The sequence below is a fragment of the Telopea speciosissima genome, chromosome 4 (genome assembly GCF_018873765.1).
Source record: "Telopea speciosissima isolate NSW1024214 ecotype Mountain lineage chromosome 4, Tspe_v1, whole genome shotgun sequence".
NCBI lineage: Eukaryota > Viridiplantae > Streptophyta > Magnoliopsida > Proteales > Proteaceae > Telopea > Telopea speciosissima.
In genome coordinates this window covers 10,661,950-10,682,666 of record NC_057919.1, presented here as the reverse complement: position 1 = coordinate 10,682,666, position 20,717 = coordinate 10,661,950, and the positions used below count along the sequence as shown (strand labels likewise).

The 20,717-nt window shown below is 38.2% G+C and overlaps 1 protein-coding gene across 1 annotated transcript; it reads left to right on the top strand.

Annotated features, from left to right (window-relative positions):
• Nucleotides 1-7,974: 7,974 nt before the first annotated feature.
• Nucleotides 7,975-17,814, top strand: LOC122659681 (proteasome subunit alpha type-7-like). Its single transcript, XM_043854782.1, has 3 exons — nt 7,975-8,296; nt 9,617-10,031; nt 17,343-17,814. Exons 1-3 carry the CDS (start codon nt 8,124-8,126, stop codon nt 17,502-17,504), a joined length of 750 nt encoding a protein of 249 aa, XP_043710717.1. The 5' UTR covers nt 7,975-8,123; the 3' UTR covers nt 17,505-17,814.
• The last annotated feature ends 2,903 nt before the right edge of the window (nt 17,815-20,717 follow it).

Genomic DNA, 20,717 nt, shown 5'->3' with positions numbered 1-20,717 from the left:
TTTGGTTGGAAGTGAGTGAAAATTAATAGAAAAACAATGAAATGGAATTTTGTAATCCACCCCACACTCCCCCATTCTCCTCATACCCCATTTTCCTCATACCCCGTGCTCACCAAGTGAACGTAGTAGATTTTTGTTTTCTTTCATGTGATGCGAAAACTATATTGTTCCTTCATCTAATTAGTATAGTAAGCTTTGGCTTTTAACTCAATTTTCTCACCCACTTTACATAGAGAATCTTCTCACCACGGTTGGAGAAAAACCCGAAAATAGTTGTTGGAATCTTCCATCGGTTCATAGCAAACCAAACAACTTGAAAACAGGGTAATGAAATTTACAAGGGGAATGAAAACAGGGTAATGAAATTTACAAGGGGAAAAAAACGTTATCTGGTCGCATGGTTCTGCATCTAGACATAGGACAACATGAATTACCATTCAACCCTCAGTGAAATAAAAGATCCAATTCATGTAGATCCCCTTGTGTATGCTCTCATTGGCCACCAAACAACCTGAAAAATAGGGTAATGAAATTTACAAGGGGAAAAGAACGCTATCTGATCGCATGGTTTTGCATCTAGACGTAGGACAATGTGAATTACCATTCAACCCTTAGTGAAATAAAAGATCCAATTCATGTAGATCCCCTTGTGTATGCTCTCATTGGCCACCAAACAACCTGAAAAATAGGGTAATGAAATTTACAAGGGGAAAAGAACGCTATCTGATCGCATGGTTTTGCATCTAGACGTAGGACAACATGAATTACCATTCAACCCTCCGGGAAATAAAAGATCCAATTCATGTAGATCCCCTTGTGTATGCTCTCATTGGCCACCAAACAACCTGAAAAATAGGGTAATGAAATTTACAAGGGGAAAAGAACGCTATCTGATCGCATGGTTTTGCATCTAGACGTAGGACAATGTGAATTACCATTCAACCCTTAGTGAAATAAAAGATCCAATTCATGTAGATCCCCTTGTGTATGCTCTCATTGGCCACCAAACAACCTGAAAAATAGGGTAATGAAATTTACAAGGGGAAAAGAACGCTATCTGATCGCATGGTTTTGCATCTAGACGTAGGACAACATGAATTACCATTCAACCCTCAGTGAAATAAAAGATCCAATTCATGTAGATCCCCTTGTGTATGCTCTCATTGGCCACCAAACAACCTGAAAAATAGGGTAATGAAATTTACAAGGGGAAAAGAACACTATCTGATCGCATGGTTTTGCATCTAGACGTAGGACCACATGAATTACCATTCAACCCTCAGTGAAATAAAAGATCCAATTCATGTAGATCCCCTTGTGTATGCTCTCATTGGCCACCAAACAACCTAAAACATAGGGTAATGAAATTTACAAGGGGAAAGGAACGCTATCTGGTCGCATGGTTTTGCATCTAGACATAGGACCACATGAATTATCATTCAACCCTCAGTGAAATAAAAGATCCAATTCATGTAGATCCCCTTGTGTATGCTCTCATTGGCCACCAAACAACCTAAAACATAGGGTAATGAAATTTACAAGGGGAAAGGAACGCTATCTGGTCGCATGGTTTTGCATTTAGACATAGGACCACATGAAATTACCATCAACCCTCAGTGAAATAAAAGTTTCAATTCATGTAGATCCCCTTGTGTATGCTCTCATTGACCATTGCGTGGTGCAGGTGTTACATAACCAGACAAGGATTTTTTGCCCAATTTACAAAATCTTGGTTTTTTTTCTTCTCTATAACCAAACCCCCTTGGTTTACTTGTAAAGCAGGGCTGAGGGGGGGCTCCAGTGCTATTTTTAAATGAAAACCATTCTACAAGGTAAAGTGGACTATGTTTTTTTTTACAATTACCACCCCAAAAACTTTATTATCTACCATTACCCCCCCCAAAATCTTTGAAACAACTGTTACCCCCCCATGCTGCAGACTAATAACCAACTGAACCCCGCCGTTACAGACCTGTAACGGTGGGGGTTAGTCGTGATGGTTTGCCGTTTTCATGATTTTATTAGGACCAAAATACCCTTAGTAGTGAAATAAACCATTGTCACAGATTTGTTAGGACTAAAATGCCCTTACTAGTGGAATAAACCCTATTCTTCACTTTCTCTTCACCTCATCCTCTTCACTTCATCCTCTTCGTTTCAATCAGCTAAAAGAAACCTGGAGGAAGAAGGATAAGCTCACTTCAAATCTCTTCTCGAGCCACGATTTCTTCCACCGTATAGAGAGGTGTCACCGTTAAAGGAAAAAATGTAGTTGATTGTTCTCTGAGAAGGGAAGAGAGAAGTGAAACCGGAGGAAGAAGAAGAACTTATCTCAGCCCTCTTCTCAGGCCACGATTTTAGCCCTCTCTGGTTTAACTATCTCCATCGTCTCAGGTGACATTGCAATTTCCGGCAAAGTTAAGGTTGTCTTCTTCTCCTTATTTTCTCTCTTCAATTAGGGCATAATTTCACAATGTGTTGTTGTACCCTTTTGATATTTGTTGTAGATGATCTCTTGCATTAGATATTGTTTATATTCTTCTCCTCCACCAGTTACATTTTTAATCCCATTCGTGTTCTATACACTCCAATGGAAAATTTCATTTGTGGTCTTCTATTTCGTCTCGTTCACCATGAATATTGTCTTTTTCTCTAGATCTAACCATTGTTCCTTGAAATATTTTAGGGTTCATATCTATTGATCAAACATAACCATTGATTTAGATTTGGTCCTGATCAAACCATTGAATTGGTATATCTTGATAGTTGCCAAATTTTGAAAATTTCAAGTTACTATTTCTGGGTAAGCATTATAATAGCCTATCCAACCATTGGATCATTATCAAAATTTGAAGGTTTTAAGCCCCAACCTAGCCCTATACTCGACCAGAGTTTGGGCCTAATCCGGACTGTTGATTTCAAGTTATTACTTTTCTCCTATCCTGCTGATTCCAAACACCCTACGATTCTGCTTGTTGGGGATATTTGCTATTGTTTTATTAGTTTGTGCTCTGTGTTCTGCTGTTGTGACTGATTTGGTGCTGCTGTTATATATTCTTTAATTCAATGGGTGATTCAAAATCCCCTGTGGACTTGATGAATGTCCAAATTACTATCTTCTGTGGCCACAGGTTGTGAATGTATAAATCAATGCAAAAGGGAAATTGAAATACTTGATTTCAAAACCTCCCTTTGTCAACTCTAAAGATTATGAGTGGATGTGTGAAGATGATACTATACTTGTGTGGATGTGGAATGGTATGAATACGTCTCTTGCTTGGTTGTAGGACTTGGGGAACAAGTGGATAGCGATCTTTTTTGTCAACTCATTTAGATCCCCATATACAAACATCCAGCTGCAAATGGGTTTCTAGAGAATGAAAAGCCAAGTAATTTCTAAAGAAATTATGGAAGTGGGTATTTGTTTGACAATTCATGAAAACATCAAATACTTCTTTGTTTAAAAAGGAAACAAAGGCTAATTAATCTATGGCTTGTTCTCCTGGAATGTTTGCAGGTAAGATATCATCTGAGAGTGTGAATACCGGCTGTGCAAGGTGGGTGAGGTTCCAAAACATGGAATGTTATTACCGGAGGAGATCTGCTGTGAGGATTTCAGAGTCAATGGACAACCCAGATAGGCTGTATTATATTTGTTTTAACAGAGACAATGGTGGTTGCAGATTCTTCAAATGGACAGTACCCATTGGTGAAACAAGCCAATCTGTGCATGCTAGTGATGCACCAAACAATGAGGGTGAAATAGAGCAGCAGAGAAGTGAAGAGATCGGTAGTCTGAATATTAGATTGAATACTGTAGAGAAGACTGTAGCAATAATGAAGATCACAAATCAAGTAGTAATAGCTTTGATTGTATTGTACTGTATTTGGAATGTAGTGATTTAAGTCTGAGAATTTCAAAGTCATTTTGTTGAGGTCTATTTTTGTTACTCTTGGGTTGTAATCATGGATGTTTATTAGTTTTGGGTTGTAATGATGCATGTTAATTATGGTTGAATATTGTAGTAAAGTAGCATCTCATCTGTCAACACTCAACAAGGTGGTTTACAAGTTGGATATTTTAGAGACCTGTCACTGTAGGTGCCAACAAAGTTCTTTTTGTTTTTTTATTTTATGGTGTGGAATAGGAAAGGAGAAAAATAAACAAATAGAGAGAGAGAGAGGTACATGATTAACAGAGTCCTGAGATTTTTTACTGCTGTGCTGAGAGACTCATTGTCATTATTTCCCCAATGGTAAAAAAAACTGCTCCTAATCAATGAATGAGAATGGCCAAGAATATCACATTTAGTTTTAAATCTAGAGGTGCTCAAAATTCTTTAAAAAAATTTCTGAAAGAATGACAAATCCTGCGCAGCCCACAATTCTAAAAAAGTCATAATGAAATTACAAAGACCCATTGTACTTAATATTGTTACAAAAAACCTATGACCCAGCACCTTAATACCAGCCCAACCCCAAGACATATTTGTAACTTCTAAAGACATAGTTGCAGCATCTCATTGAAGTTGGCTCCTCAGCTCAAGATCACCTCACCATACCTACAAGTCATGAAACAAATTCCAAGTGACCAACTATACTTAAGTAAATGTTAAATGTTTGTTTTAAACAAATCAAGTTAATTACGTTTTACACCCCATTGATAATTAGTAGGACATACCCATTATTGTTGTGGGTTTGTTCTTCTGAGTGTCATAATCCTCTTCCTCACCATTTGATCCCTCTTTACTGTTCTCTTCCTCTTCTGCATCACTTCCAAATTCTTCATAGTCTTCATCACAACTCTCTGAACTATCACTTAAATCATCAGATTCTCTAGCTACATAATCAGAATCTGATGTGTCATTGTTCACTTTTTGTTCCTCACCCTCAAGTACCCTGCTAGTTGATGGATTGGTTGGATCAGGTGATGGAATGATTGCATCATTACTTCCCAAATCTACAGTGGCAGTAGTAGTTGTAGTAGATCTCACAATACTAGCACTCCTACACCTACTAGACATACCAACTTCAGTAAAAGCAACCCCACTATCATGCATAACTACGTAACTCCTATTGTCAAATGTGACTCGGTTATGAGATGCATTACTTGATCTAAGAACAGAGTCATTCGCTATTATGCATCACAATAGCACCACCCTTCGAACATTCATGTCACCATCCCTTTGAATATTTCTACCACCATCCCTTTGAGGATTACTGAGGCCACCCCTTCTTATATTAGCTTTTGGCCTAGTACTTGTAGACATATCAGTAAGGGGAACAACTGGATATGGTGCTCCAATCTCTGGTCTATTTCTTGCAGTATGACCCACAAACTTGACATGGTGTCCATTGATGGTAACATTATCAGTGTTATTACCAACTTGGACATTGTAGACATACATGTGGATACAATCAACCTGAGTAGCAAGCATGTCTACCATTTCCATCACATCTTTATCTGTCTTCACTACCATATCTTTCATCTTGTCAACTGTCAAATATTTGACATTGAAGTCCACAGATCTCCCTTTGGGAATAGTACTCAAAAGTGAGTTATATATGTCAGATATCATATCTAGGTAACCATATCGTTCAACATCAATAATCTTTGTAAATGTGCCTTGAAGATAGTGGTACTGTACTTCAGTTGTTGTCATCTTAAAAATTAGAGACTGTTTGGCTACATGGTATATGGATTTTATAGAAAAGTGGGAGAAGCATCACATTAGTCAAGAACAGTCATTAAAATTCAAGTTTGACAAATTACATCCAAGTATCAATATTATTAGATAAATTTCTCAACTAAAGAAACAAATACAAGATTATCCATTAGATAAACTTCTCAATTACAATGAGGATTTCAGTTTCAAGAAGGGAAGAAGTTAGGGCTTTTAAATGGAAAAAAATTCATGCAAAAGCCTGAACCTTTGCCTATTTTTAGAACCAAATTTGCAGCACCCCATTGAAGTTGGGTCACATACAAGAAAAATGCAATTTACACAGTCAAACTACAACAAAGTTGGGTCACATTAAAACAAAATGCAAGTGACAATGAGTGTTGACTTGGATGAAATATGGTCCATATTTCTGGTGGGATCTATGAGAACAGTCTGTTTGCTATGGTCCATGCATTTTGTATTGGTCTTTCATTTGCAGAATAACCATGACTGCTGGTTTACTATGATTATGTTTAAAGGGAGGGCAGCTGCCTCCTTAGTTAATGAACTGAAATAGAATGAACATCATTTCTATCAACATAGAAGAGAATCAACAAATTTGACTACTTAACTAGCTAAATCCCATGTAACCAGGCAAGAGATTGATCAAGGAATGCATTCTTTATGTAGCATCTTGAAGAGAAAAACAGAAAATCTCTCTATTTTCAAGCAAAAATAGAACACCAGACACAGACGCCAAACATGTTTATGAAGATGGTATGAACAGTTTTTGCCATGAAGAAACTTACATTTAATTTTGTAATTTAGAAAGATCAGCCTCGGATTCTCTATTCACCATGAGCACCTTCCCTAAAAATCAATTCACCTAGCATGTCTAAAATGGCAGCCCCCATTAGGACCATACAGAAATGCACAGGGGGTTTACCAGGCCAGCTGGCCACCCCTCTCACCCCACTTCACTCTCTCTTTGTCTCTCTCATAAACTCTTTCCTCCTTCTTCTCTGCCATCATTACACTTTCTGGCTTATATCATGAATTCACTCTCATTTGTTTATCAGCTATGTACTAAATAGTTCAATTTTACTGCAAAGAAGTCCCCGCCAATAAATCAAACAACACCATTACAGAACCTCAGTGAGCTTTTATACCATCTTGTGCTTGATTTCAAGGGTGTACAGTTTAAGGCTAGTAATATACATGCTTTTCTACAGAGCTTAAAGACAAAACTACAAAAGAAATGAGCAAGTAAAAGAAAGGAAAATACTAGAATTTCTTACAATAGAATGTTAAGACAAATAAGACAAATGTGAATATGAGGGAAATACGCCAGATCAGAAGATAGGTTATCTGTTCAAGCACAATTATCTGTGACAAGGTTTCTGTACTGATCCTTACAGGAAATAGAGAAGGGAATCCTAAGCAAATGGGAGGAAATAAGGAAAATCGGTTGATGTGTGCCAATGTCATGAACGCCATTTACCATTGGATAAGGGGTCTATAATCTTCCCAAACGTCACCACCACCCCCACTTCAATGCAACATTAAAAAAGAGAAATTGGACAGATCTCACACAAAACAGAGACAGATCCAATAATACCATTATCATAATCACAAAAGGAACAATCCCACACTAAAATGGACAGATCTCACACAAAATAGAGACAGATGAGTTCAATAAACGACAGATCTATGGTAGCAACAAATTGACAGAAAATCTTTTCAAAACATTCACAACGAATACAAATTTGAGCCGAAAACCTTAGTTCTTAGCAAGTTTGAACCGAAAAATATACCTTTGTGCCCTTGCTCGCTTCTCTCTTCCCTTCTCAGAGAGCAATCTGCGTTTTTTCCTTCTGTCTTGCTCCGAGAGCTTTAACGGTGGCACCGGCACCTCTCTATCCTTTTATAGGGTGGAAGAAATCGTGGCCTGAGAAGAGGGCTGAGCTGAGCTTCTCCTTCTTCCTCCGGTTTGCCGCAACAGTTGAAACGAAGAGGATGAAGTGAAGAGGATGAGGTGAAGAGAAAGTGAAGAATAGGGTTTATTCCACTAGTAAGGGCATTTTAGTCCTAACAAATCTGTGACAATGGTTTATTTCACTACTAAGGGTATTTTGGTCCTAATAAAATCGTGAAAACGGCAAACCATCACGACTAACCCCCACCGTTACAGGTCTGTAACAGCAGGGTTCAGTTGGTTATTAGTCTGCAGCACGGGGGGGTAATAGTTGTTTCAAAGATTTTCGGGGGGGTAATGGTAGATAGTAAAGTTTTTGGGGTAGAAGGTAAAGTGGACTATGGCGGAGTGCTTTTTGTAGGAAGTGCCTTGTCGACCAAGCAGACGAGGCTGATTTCTCATAAATTCTCGTTCGAATCCCCGCCTCTTCCGTTTACTCAGATTCCTAGCTCCCTCTGAAGCTATAACAAAAGCGCAGACAGAAAATGGCTCGATACGATCGTGCGATCACAGTTTTCTCTCCGGATGGTCACCTGTTTCAAGTCGAGTACGCCCTCGAGGCCGTTCGCAAGGGTAACGCGGCCGTCGGAGTTCGAGGCACCGACACCATTGTTCTCGGTGTCGAGAAGAAATCCACCGCTAAACTTCAAGACTCAAGGTCTGTCCCTTCTGCTTGTGTGTGGGTTGTTTATTTATATTTATCCAGATCTTGATTTTAATTTCAAACTGAACTCGATTATGGACGAACACAACTGTTAGGGTTCTGAGATGTTACTGTTGAAACCAAGCTGGTTGTTCAATTTTTATGGCATATGGTTTGGTTTGCTGTCATTTCTTTTCCATCAGCTTATGTTCATTTTGAAATAGACAAATATGCAGCCAAGGTAGTTGTAGAGTGGCATTAGGTTTTCGTGAATTGGCATTCTTTCCCCCTCCCCCCCTTTTTTCTAGTTGATATTTTATGTGTTTTGCGTTGTTTTTGACCAGATTAAGAAATGGGTCATCTAGATGTGTAAAAAAATTGTGACTGCGACGGAGCAGCATCAGTGACTGGGAATTATATTCAAGATGTGCAATCCTTGATTCAAGGGGACCGTCTTTGTTTGAAAAGTTGTTCAAGTTCCCCCACCATGGAGCTTCCCTTTTGTTTTGTTTTTTTTTTTTTCAAATATTTTTTGGTTATACCTTTCTTGGTGGAAAAGAAATTTGTGTAGGATTCATTTTTCAATTTTCACAATGTCTGTCTGCTCTGTCCTACTAAGTTTGGTTTACTGGCACTCTTAGTTATGGTCTATATCTCTTGATTCTGGATTGATGAAGGAGTAATTCCATATATTGGGATGCGATATTAACTAACTCGCACAATCAGTCAATCTCTGCCTATAGAGAGAGAAAGAGAGACAGAAATGCATTTGACTTGATCGCTGCAACCACAATCATATTTATGCAATCTCACTAGAAGCCAAGGAGCTAGAAATGGAAAGTTGACTCTTCATTTAGTTCGATTGCATGCCTGTCTGTAGAGTTTCTAGGGATTTTGAGTTCATGGTTTCTTCTCAAGTATTTGCAATTACTATGGTTGTTATACTTTCATGTTTCTTTTTTCTACTTCTTTGGGATACCATCGGCTGGGTTGAGCTGGGTCTGGCCTTCCAAGTCTAAATACATTGGGTCTACCTCTATCTTGTTCAGCTCATGGCAGGTGTAGGACTGCTTGACCTTAGATATTGGCATATGGTTAGCCCCAGGGCCTCTATCCTATTCAAATCTTGTGCTGGCCAGCAAATACCTGATAATCATTGTTTGTTATTTTTTTTTAAAACTTTTCTGACAAGGATATCTTGTCTCCATTATTTGTCTTCGTGCTTTCATTATGCTATGTTAGTGTTGCTTTGTTTCTCTTTGGTTTATATTTCCTTCTGGCCATAATATTCCTAAGGTTGCTTATTCACTGGCTTTTTTTTTTTCCTTCCCTCAGATCAGTTAGAAAGATTGTAAATCTTGATAACCATATTGCTTTGGCTTGTGCTGGGCTAAAAGCAGATGCAAGGGTCCTGATAAACAAGGCAAGGATTGAATGTCAGAGCCATAGGCTTACAGTTGAGGATCCTGTAACGGTTGAATACATAACCCGTTACATTGCTGGTCTTCAGCAGAAGTATACACAGAGTGGTGGTGTGAGGCCATTTGGTCTGTCAACTTTGATTGTGGGCTTTGATCCATATACGGGTGTTCCATCACTCTATCAGACAGATCCATCCGGAACGTTTTCGGCTTGGAAAGCTAATGCGACTGGGAGAAACTCAAACTCTATGCGTGAGTTTTTAGAGAAGAACTATAAGGAAACTTCTGGGCAAGAGACTGTAAAACTTGCAATCCGGGCATTGCTAGAAGTAAGTGGATTTCTATTTCTGCAATTCTCTTTTTTCACATAAGTGCTCTCCATTTCCAGATAGCTTCTACATCTTTTATACTTATTTGAAGGCCCTTGATCTGTCCCATTTCTTTACTGGCACTGTCATAGAAAGCTTTTGCATGAATTTTTTTCAAAATGCCCAGCTTTGCTCAATTATGTTGGATGATATAGGATGGTTTCAGTTACAGGAGTCACTTATAATTGATGCTAGTTTAGCCTCTATATATTCATGTCTTTGATTTGGATATTGGATATGACTTGCTGCAAAAATGTGGAGTCTAGGAATGAGGTGCTGCACTGGAACATATGTGGATTCCTGAAGCATATTGGAATGTTTATTATTGGGAACTCAAACAATGGAAATACATGAAGACTGGAAAATGAATAATTGTATAGTGACTGGATGGGACAAGAGAGCATGGAATGCCCTCTAGGAGCTGTCTCCAATTTAGTCTCTTGGTGTTTGTATCAGGTCAAAGCTAGGGTTGGTTAAGGCATGCTTGGGCTGAACTTGATCCTTATCAAAACCAGTGGGATCAGTATACTAGCTTAGAAATTCCGGTAGATTGGTGTCTTGGCTCAGTAAATCCCACCGTCTTTGACTTCCCGTCATTCATCGAAATATGTAATTTTAGTTGCAATATAAATGCAATCAATCTATACCCTAGAAGATCATGTCATGTCTAATTCTAGACAGTTTAATATTGTCTTTGTTTTATCATGGTCTGTGTATGAACTATACACTGCTACCATAATTATACAGTCAGTATCTTATATGTCATGGTTGAATGGGATGGCTAGTCTTATTTCTTATCTATAAAGTCTGGGACGTGTGTATTTGGACATGCATGTATTGAAGCGTCGTCGTACTATTTTATTTTGTTTATTATATCTATTTCTATATGAGCTTTCTAATGAAAAATAATATTTTAATTGAGTGGGATATTGTCTGGATTTTTGTGCAATCCAATATTTTTATTTTCAATTTCAATGTCAGCTGTACTATTCACCTAAAGTTTTTAAGTCAGTCTCTTCTTCTTTCCTCAACTATTTTTATTCCTTCAAGTAATATCCATTGCTTGGAGCGCTGATAACTGTTGTAATGAGTGAGTTACCATGGCATGTTCCTTAAAAACTGTCCAATAATCATTGCCGAATTTCTATCCTTTGACCATCAATGCCTGACTGCTTTGTGTGCTTAGGATTTAAAGATTTCTCAAGGATGGATGATTTCAGAGTCCAGACTGATACTAACTGAATCTTCCTTTGGATTGTTATAGATTGTTGAGGATTATTCTCCTCCTATACTGAAATGAATATGATGAGTTGAGTGATCTGAGTTTTAAAACTATTTAATGCTTTCACCAATCCCAGAATGACATGTTGTTAAAATAAAGTATGTTTACATGCTTACAACTCTACCAGAAATGACCATTGAAAATTGAGCAATTATGTAGGCTGAGTAGTCGATAGCAGCAGATGTAGGGTCATAATGGAATTGATATATCAGGTTCTGCAATTACCATGAACCCACTTCTGGACTTCAGAATATGCTAGTTATCCTGAAGAACACCTAGTGGTGTAGCATTGAAAGAAATGATTGGGGCAGTAATCTTTTAAATGGGGAAAATAAATATGAAGGCAGTCAACAGGGATATTGAAGATGATAGTGAATAGCTTCAAATACAACTGAGTTGACTAATTGCTATGCTTGGTCATTGTGAGGTACTGAGGTTTTCTTTTCTACAGCAAAGGCACAACCAGAAAGAGAGTAATAAAATGATTTGGGAGTTGATATTTAAATTAGATTATCAGACAAGGGTCTTCGTGAGTTGCTCTTTAGAATAGTGCCCTGGTTACTTTAAGCTTGCTTTAGGCATTAACCAAGCAGAGGTTTATTAAATTAAGGATGCTTAGAGCAATCTACTTGAGAAAATCTTTTAAGCAACCAGTCCCAACATCTGGAGCAACTATTTTTTATTTTATAAGAACTTCTGGAACAACTATTCTTTAACTAAACTGGGATTTAGCTTTCATGTGACTTAGATTTTACATGGCTAACTTTTATAGGTTGATGCAGTTGCACTTGACTAGTTGGACAAGTATTACCAGGTTTGGAAACCCAAACCCAGACAGAACCGGTCCAACCCGGGTTTTTGGTCCAATAAGGGTTGGTAGTAGTTTAGTTACTCTATGTCTCTTTCTTTTTTATGTTTGCATTGGGTAGAATACATAGGAAGATGGTATGCTAGTTATTTTGAGCTCTATTTTAGTTTTTAAGTTGGATTAGGAGATAGAGTTTGGATGCAAGTTAATTTCAGTCTTATATTCTAGTTAAGAGTCTTTTGATTTCTGTTTATTTATACATTGTTATCCAATGATGGAAGAACAAAATTGATAGAAAATTGTTTGGATGTTGCCCAACGTGAGTGAGGTGTGATTCCTCTCCCCCCTGCTATCCTGAGTTCCTTCTTAGATTTATCCCTCTTCTCTAACTGGCCCACCACCAATTTCAAATCAGAGCTGTAGTTCCCCATATTCCCCCATCAATCTCTCTCTTCCCTTCCCTTGCAATATTTCCTTCTTCCTTTCATCCCTTCCCGTTATTTCTATTTTCTTCCTGTTTGCTCAGTTACTGGCACCTATTTTGCCGAGAGCTGATAGCCAAAAAAGAAAAGAAAAGAAAAGAATTCTTTCTCTCTCTCTCTCTCTCGCATCCATCCCTGTCCAGTACCTTCTTTCCACCGTGCTATCACTCCCCAACTCTCTCCGCTATACCCTTCCATCTCTCCCTTTGATTTCAATAGCAACCCCCGTATCTCCCTTCTTCCCCCACTGTTACAACGATCATTTTCCCTCTATAGGGTTCCACAAAAAAAAACCCCCGCAGCAACCCACTCCCATCTCCAGTGTTGCAACAACATCCCTACCTCCTCATCTTCCTTTCTCCCTGTGACATCGATCGAGCCCCAGGCCCCCCTAGGGTTCCTCCAGCAATGTGAGGAAAAAAAGAGCAAAAGATAAGTAGAACAAAATCATACCTGGTTCTTCGAAGTTGCAGTTCCCCCTGATTCTTCAAATTCGCAGTCCTCCCTGGCCGAATTCCTCATATCACAGCCTCTCCTGGTGGAAATTGAACTCCATCCATCCACCGCAAGTTCTCAAGAGGTTCGCTAGAGGTAGAAGATGACTCCGTTACATCTTCAGCCCCTCCCCCATGATAATTCCCTTTCTTTAACCTACTTTCCAATATTGCCTTACCTCCCCTTTTAAGTCTTATTTGCTTTTAAGCTTTATTCTCTTTTATTTCAAAATTGCCCCTTCCTATATCACCTACGTTAGAACAGTTAAAAGTATATTTCCATTTATACCCCTCCATCCTCTATTCTTTAAAAGCCATTTAAGATCCCTTATATTTACAGTTGTGACATTCTCTTCTAAACCTCTGTTATTTACTGTTTTGCCACTAATTCTTTGACTTGAGTTTTCTCTTGTTTGTGTGGTTCCATACTAATTCCGAACCCTAGGATCGCCACCAATTTAGAGATTCTATATGCTCACCATGGTGACCAATAGTGAGATCCTCTAATACCTTAACTCCTATAAAGATGAAAGCGGGATGGAGATTGTCAACCTCACAGATCGTGTTGATACCCTCAACAAAGCCGTTAGTTCCATCTAGACTATGATGGCATCTAGGCAAGCTTCCCTTGATCGATTGGTAGCTTCAGATTAAGGAAAGAGTCCTATGCAGTATGGGGATTTTTCCAACTCTGTACCATAGGGCCTGGCTCATGTTACACCACTGCCACATTACCCACCACCATTATATGGAGCTTGTTGACATGATGTTACTCTTTATGGAGCTGAAAGAGGAGCGAAGCTGGATGTCCTTGATTTCTATGGAGATAACAACCCAGAACAGTTTCTTGACTGGGTTCACAGTTTGGGGATCTTTTTAGATGGTACAGGTTGACTGAGGCCCGAAAGATCTTATTTGCAGAGGCTAAGTTGAAAAGACACGGCTCAAGTCTGGTGGATCAGGCACCAACAACAAAATCGGACTCGAGGCATTAGGTTAAGTCACTACTTGTGCTGGGATGAGTGAAGTCATGAATCAGAGATGCTTGCCTACCGACTATATGTAGCGCATGCATTGCATGTTTGCACAGTTGGGATAAGAAAGCATGACATTTGAGGAGTATGTCGCTAGGTTTTACTATTTAGCCACTTGATCTTACTTTTGAGTGGGATGTATTGGTGGCAAAATTCTGCAATGGTTTGCATCCTTAGATCCAGTGTTGCATTACCATCCAGTAGACTGCTTACGATGGAAGATGGTGTACAGGTGACATATTAGGTAGAAGAAAGTCTGAAGCGGCAATACACTTGGAAGGCTTTTACAAATACTTTTCCTAGGGGTAACAGTTCCATTTAGCAACAGTCTTCTCCCTAGGAAAAATTATTCAGCAAACCACATGCTAGTGGTTCATCTATGGCATCTTCGCGACCTAACCAACCATATTCTGCACCTCAGCGTGGTTCTGACAAACCTCTTGTGATGTTAAAGGCTGCCATTCGGTGTTGTACGTGCAAGGGATATGGACATATTAGTGTACAGGGTCCCAACCGTTTGGTAGCTTGTATTGATAAGGATCATTTTATACCTTATGTCCCAGAAGAGCACAAGAATGTCAAGATAGTTAATTTGGAGGCAGTGCGTGGGCTGGGTGACGTCCACAACAATGATAGTGATGAGAAGCGTCAATCTTGTTATGTTCTTCGTCTTGTTTTGACCACTCAAAAGGTCTCTGTGGATGAAGATTGGTGCTGCATTAGTATCTTCCAGACTTGTGAGAAGTGCAATGACCAATTATGTAGCATGGTGATCGATGGAGGTAGTTGCACTAATAACGTCTTTGAAGATGCAGTTCGTAAGCTGGGATTGCAAACAGAGCCACATCCAAACCCCTAGAAAGTTGCATCGGTGAATAACACCAATTTCAAGATTACTGATTAGTGTTTCCTCACATACTCTATTGGTGAGTTTGTGGATATAGTGCAATGTGACCTCCTCCCTCTGAAGGTGTGTCATAGTCTTCTTGGTTGACCATGACTGTTTGATAAGAAGGCACAACATTGTGGGTATGCGAACACCTACTCTTTCAAGCATGACAACAAGGAAATGAAGTTTCTTCCTGCTAAAGATCTCCCTGACATTAAGCTCAAGAAGGTAGTGGGATCATTCCTCCTCTAACATGTTGACTTAGATGGCCTCCTTGGTTCTTTTCCAAACATGACGAAGTCGAGTGTTTTTAGAGGAGAGTTGATGCAATAGCACTTGACTGGTTGGACAAGTATGACCGGGTTTGGAAACCCAAACACAGACGGAACTGGTCCAACTTGGGTTTTTGGTCCAATAAGGGTTGGTAGTAGTTTAGTTACTCTTTATGTCTTTTATTTTCTTATGTTTGCATTGGGTAGGATACATAGGAGATAGTAGGCTAGTTATTTTGAACTCTATTTTATTTTAGAGTTGGATTAGGAGATAGACTTTGGGTGCAAATTAATTTCAGTCTTACATTCTAGTTAAGAATCTTTTGATTTCTGTTTATTTGTACATTGTAATCCAATGATAGAAGAAAATAGTTGAATAGAAAATTGTTTGGATGTTGCCCAACGTGAGTGAAATGTGTGGTTCTTCTCTCTCCACCCCACCCCCCACCCCCCGCGGTCACTATCCTGAGTTCCTTCTCAGATTTCTCCCTCTTCTCTAACTGGCCCTCCATCATAGGTTCTTCAGATTTATTTATGAATGATTTACAGTTTGAAAGGCTTGGTTTGCCATGTGTGCATGTGTGAATTTTTGAGATGTCAGCAGCCTAGATATTGGATTTGGACCAATGATCTCTATGGCACGCAAGGTATTAACATACACTCGAATTTAGAGCATACTAGAACCTCAAGATTAAATCTTATCAGATTTTGATACCTGATGCTTTGCATAATATAAAGTGCCCTAGAGTCTGGACCACCTTGCATTCTTATGGCCTACAAAACAATTCAGTTATGTGACCGCCTCTTGTTTAGCTTCTGAGATCATAACTGTCTTCAGAGGCTACAAAAAAGTTACTGGGCCAGATTTTGGATAACGTTCCTACATCCATGGTAATAAATGTTGACCTATGTCACCCAAAATATGTCAACATGCTTCCGTTTCCATATGACTCTTGTGAATTTGTTCTGGAATATAATTATTACAATATTTCAGCAAATCATAATAGATGCTAGGAAAGATCAGGAAATTGATGCTCTATGGTTTTTATATCGGAAAAAATGATATATGATTCCTTATATTTTCTCTGAAATTGTTGCCTTTTTTAATTATTATTAAATAGTGTTTAATAGAAATATTTTTTTATGGAGTGCTATGCAGGCCAGTCCTTGAGAAAATCAGGCTTAAGTTTGGATTACATTGGCACAGTCCTTGGGCTTGGTCGTATACAAGTTCACCTAGTGCCCTCTATCAAGGCCCATAGTTGAACCCATAGTTTTAAAACCGGACCGGCAGTTGAATTAGAATAACTGAAACACCCCCTTTTGATCCGGTGTTTTGCAAACTGTCCGGTCTGGTTCATCAGTTTTATTATTATTATTATTATTACTACTACTTTATTTTAATATTTATTTATTAGTTTCTTTCTTTAGTCAAAACAATTCTCGTTCGGTCAAAACAGGTCTGAACCAGAACCTGACAGCATTTTGTTTCGCCCTCATGTCTGGTTTTGAAAACTATGGTTGAACCCTATATTTCTCACCATACCCTGTTTTGTAATATGATTTATAACAACAATTTATGGGGAAAAGAAGAAAGATTGGTGCTTATTCTTTTGATGAGCTCCATTAATCTTTTTATTAATATTTCCTCCATTTAAAATTTTTTTTTTAATACAAATTTTCCATACCTCTGACATATTTCCATTTCCAAAATGGGATCAAAATAATGACCTAACCAACAATTGATTCCTGTAGATGTTAGATTGACCATTATAATCATCTAGAGAGGCCTAGGGAGGTGAATCTAACTAAATGAGGAGTGTGAACCAATTGGTTGGTGAACCTTGTTTTTACACCTAGTGTTTTAAGCTACAATATTTTTCCTGTCCCCCTTTGATGCATGTGGTTATTCTGCCTTTATGTACGCCTTGTAATAATAGTTTTTGGCGGTCTGTAACTTCCTTTTTTCGTTTGCTGATAAAACTTCTAAACATCGTTCTTTTATACTTAGGTTGTTGAGAGTGGTGGAAAGAACATCGAGATTGCTGTGATGACAAGAGAACATGGTCTACGGCAACTTGATGAAGCTGAAATTGATGCCATTGTTGCTGAGATAGAAGCAGAGAAAGCAGCAGCAGAGGCTGCAAAGAAGGGGCCTCCAAAAGAAACCTAATTCTTTCCCAGCTTCTATTTTTTACTCGGGAGTTTCTGGAAAGTTGGATGGAGATTAAATATTTCTTATTTTGGATGATGTTGCTTTCTTTTGTGAATCTCAGATACACTGCTCTTATGTCTCATATCCTCTGAATCCTAGGTAGCACCCAAAGCAATTTCAATCACGTTCTGCTGTTGAAGCTTTGTGGGGTTTGCCATGCTCCAGGAAATGACAGTGAAGTTAAGTTTTAAAATAGTTTGCAAGGTCATGGTACTTAAAATGAGAGCTAGAGAATGTGACAAACAGTACAATTTTAAGGTCATATATGTTGTAACTGTGGCGTCTACCTCTTGTTGGGAGCCGTGATTTATGCCAATCGAGATTCTAAAGGGGCTTCTACCGAAAAAGGTTCTTAAGGGGTATTGCTCCCCACGAAGGTAAATTAATATTAGGTATTCACGAAAACTATAAAAAGTGTTTGAAAGATGAGATCTGTTGTTGGGGTATGATATTATTGTATTCCGTTGTTTGGTTTGTGGGTTGATTCCGAAGGGCCGTTAAGAAGCTTAAGGTGTCAAAGCCTATTGGAATCGGATCATTTGTGCGTTAATCTATTATTTTTGTAGGATTTCACTGAACTTACGGGTCCATGTAGGGGGTCTTAGGAAATTTTTTTAAGGATTATATGGGTATTTTGGTAATATTCTTATATAGGGTTTCGCTATAAATATGTGGCGAGGATTCTTTCTCTGAAACACAATCTGGAAGGTGTGAGGACGAGCGGTCGGAATCCTATTCTCCATTGATAGTGAAACAGATCTCATCTCACCGTGGACGTAGGTAATCTTGTCGAACTACGTAAATCCTTGCGTTCATTGTGTGATTGTTGTTTGCAATTTTCATTTTTTTCTACATCGTGTTGGGTCTTATTTTTTAACAATCTGAATTGTTTCTATGTCCTAATTTGCACATGTTATCTCTCTTATTGGTGCACAATCCTAGAAGCTAGAAATTGGTTTGTTGGAGGGAATGGATGAATAGAATCAAATAGGGGACTGTTTCACTCACAGCGTCAATTTCAAACAATAAAAAAATTAGCTCAACCAAATGCACCAAACAATCCATTTCCTCAAAAATCTTTTTTTGGATGGTTGGGAAACAACTTTAACATAGCTTCAAAAAATTTCCAGAAAATTGATGTTATTCATTACCTACACCTGTAACCTCAGACAAATTCCCACTACACAGGAGTGTGAAGGTTCTAGGAAGTGTGTTTCCATGTCTATATTGTTTCTTCTCTCTTGTAGAACATTTGACAGACTTGTCCCAGAGTGTGCAGGCAACAGAGATTATCCAAAATAATACTCATTTTTTCTTGGTTTTTGGTTTAAAAATCCACACATAGAATTATTCTTCTTTGTGAAAATTGTTTAGAGCTTAAAGCCGAACATACTTTGGGCCCTACTCCATTCAATACATGGCTAGCGTGGGGTACTATAGTGATCCACTTTCTGAAAGTTTGATCTTTAATCAATTAATGGGTGGGTAGGTGGTGAGTCACCCAATTTGCCATATTGTTATCATATGGGTCCCATACCCTTTGATAAGTCTCTATAGTGAAAGATCTCCCAGGCCCACAAACCCTAATAATTGGATGGGATAAGCACATATAATTGGACCCCACAACCCTATCTCAATCCAGTGCAGCCCTAATCTTCCTGGCGAGGGTTTCTTGGTTTGGGCCTCCAAGTGGGATCCACGATCCACAGTCTACACACACAGTGGTTGGTGTGGGTCTGCTACTCTGCTCTTCCTAACTACGTCGAGAAAAAAAATAGTAGAGTAGGGCCCGGATGAGTTGGACCAGCTGACCTGGGACCATGGGTGGTAGGTGTTTTATTTTATGTTGGCTGGGTTTGGTTTCAACACTTACTGTTGGAAAAAATCAAATCGAGAAGGAAATTATAGTTTGTTTTGAATGCATACTATCTCAACGGAGATATTTGTTTCTACACGTTCAGGGCAAAAATCAACATACTACAACTCACGTCGTACTCGCATATACATCGTAGAATGTCTCTTTTTTTTCAGTTTAACTCAAGAGCTACAGAAGGTAATATAATAAATACCATTTATAACTCTTGTAGTTTTTCGATGTGGGACTAAAGTACTTTACCCAAATAATATAATATTTATTTAATCTCTCATCTTATTATAATCTATCTAACACTTACAGCCTTAATTCCTAGTGAACTGTGATTATTGTTTGTAATTTTATTTTTATTTCATTTTAGGATTCATTTTCAACATTTTCTTATATAATTTGAAAAATATGGGGTTCACATGGATTGATACCTTTTTCAAACCACCCATTGATGGTATGTAGATCGATTCTTTCCCATGCTAATAGTGTAGGAAACCATCTCCCATGAAGAAAGTGTAAGAATGGAAAATTAAAAATCTGGTTAATGTCGGTGACATAATTAGAAAATGTTGAAAATTTACAAATCCCAAAGTAGAAATCCTCTGAACAACCAAACACTTGAATAGTTCACTTGAAAATTACAAGACAATGGAAGAAAAGATAAACCTTCCCCACACTTTCGTATCCTCTGGAAGTTCTCTTGACAATCACACATGAGAGGTTGAAATTAACATTAAACTATTATGGTTTGCTAGGTTTAGCAGTTGAAAGTAATTGAACAAGGAGTCAAAGATGGAGCATAGAAATCTAGATGCATTCAACGTAAATAGAAGAATGGTTAAAGTCTGATTAGACCAAGAATTGGCCCTAGACTTTTTTTGCATTACTATCAGATATTAAACTACTTTTTAAAAATTTCCACTTTGTAAATGTTAAGAAAGTTAGTAGATCACGTGTAAGTTTGGCTCATATTTTGTTACTTCAGCTATAGGACGTCTAAGCTCTCTCATAGCAAGATAGAGAGCATTAATAACATTTGTATTTCTTCATTTTATTTAAGGGAATTTCTTATTGACACCCCTAACTTATCAATAGATTTATAACTTGTTTATAAAAAAAAAAAAAAGATTGAAATTTGGAATCTAATAAGGAGACGAGTTTCTGCCATAAATAATAGGGTTGGAAGCCATTTGTTAGTCAGATATTGTCATATATAAGAATAATGCTTTGAGAATTGTTTGAGAAAATTAAGGGAGGGGGATCACTGTCAGGCTGCCTGGCCCTTACACTAGTGTGGGGGATCAATC

Coding starts and splice junctions, on each gene's coding strand:
- LOC122659681 (XM_043854782.1), top strand. CDS start 8,124: ATGGCTCGATACGATCGTGCGATCACAGTTTTCTCTCCGGATGGTCAC. Junction 8,297..9,616: donor GCTAAACTTCAAGACTCAAG/GTCTGTCCCTTC, acceptor TCCTTCCCTCAG/ATCAGTTAGAAAGATTGTAA. Junction 10,032..17,342: donor CAATCCGGGCATTGCTAGAA/GTAAGTGGATTT, acceptor TTTTATACTTAG/GTTGTTGAGAGTGGTGGAAA.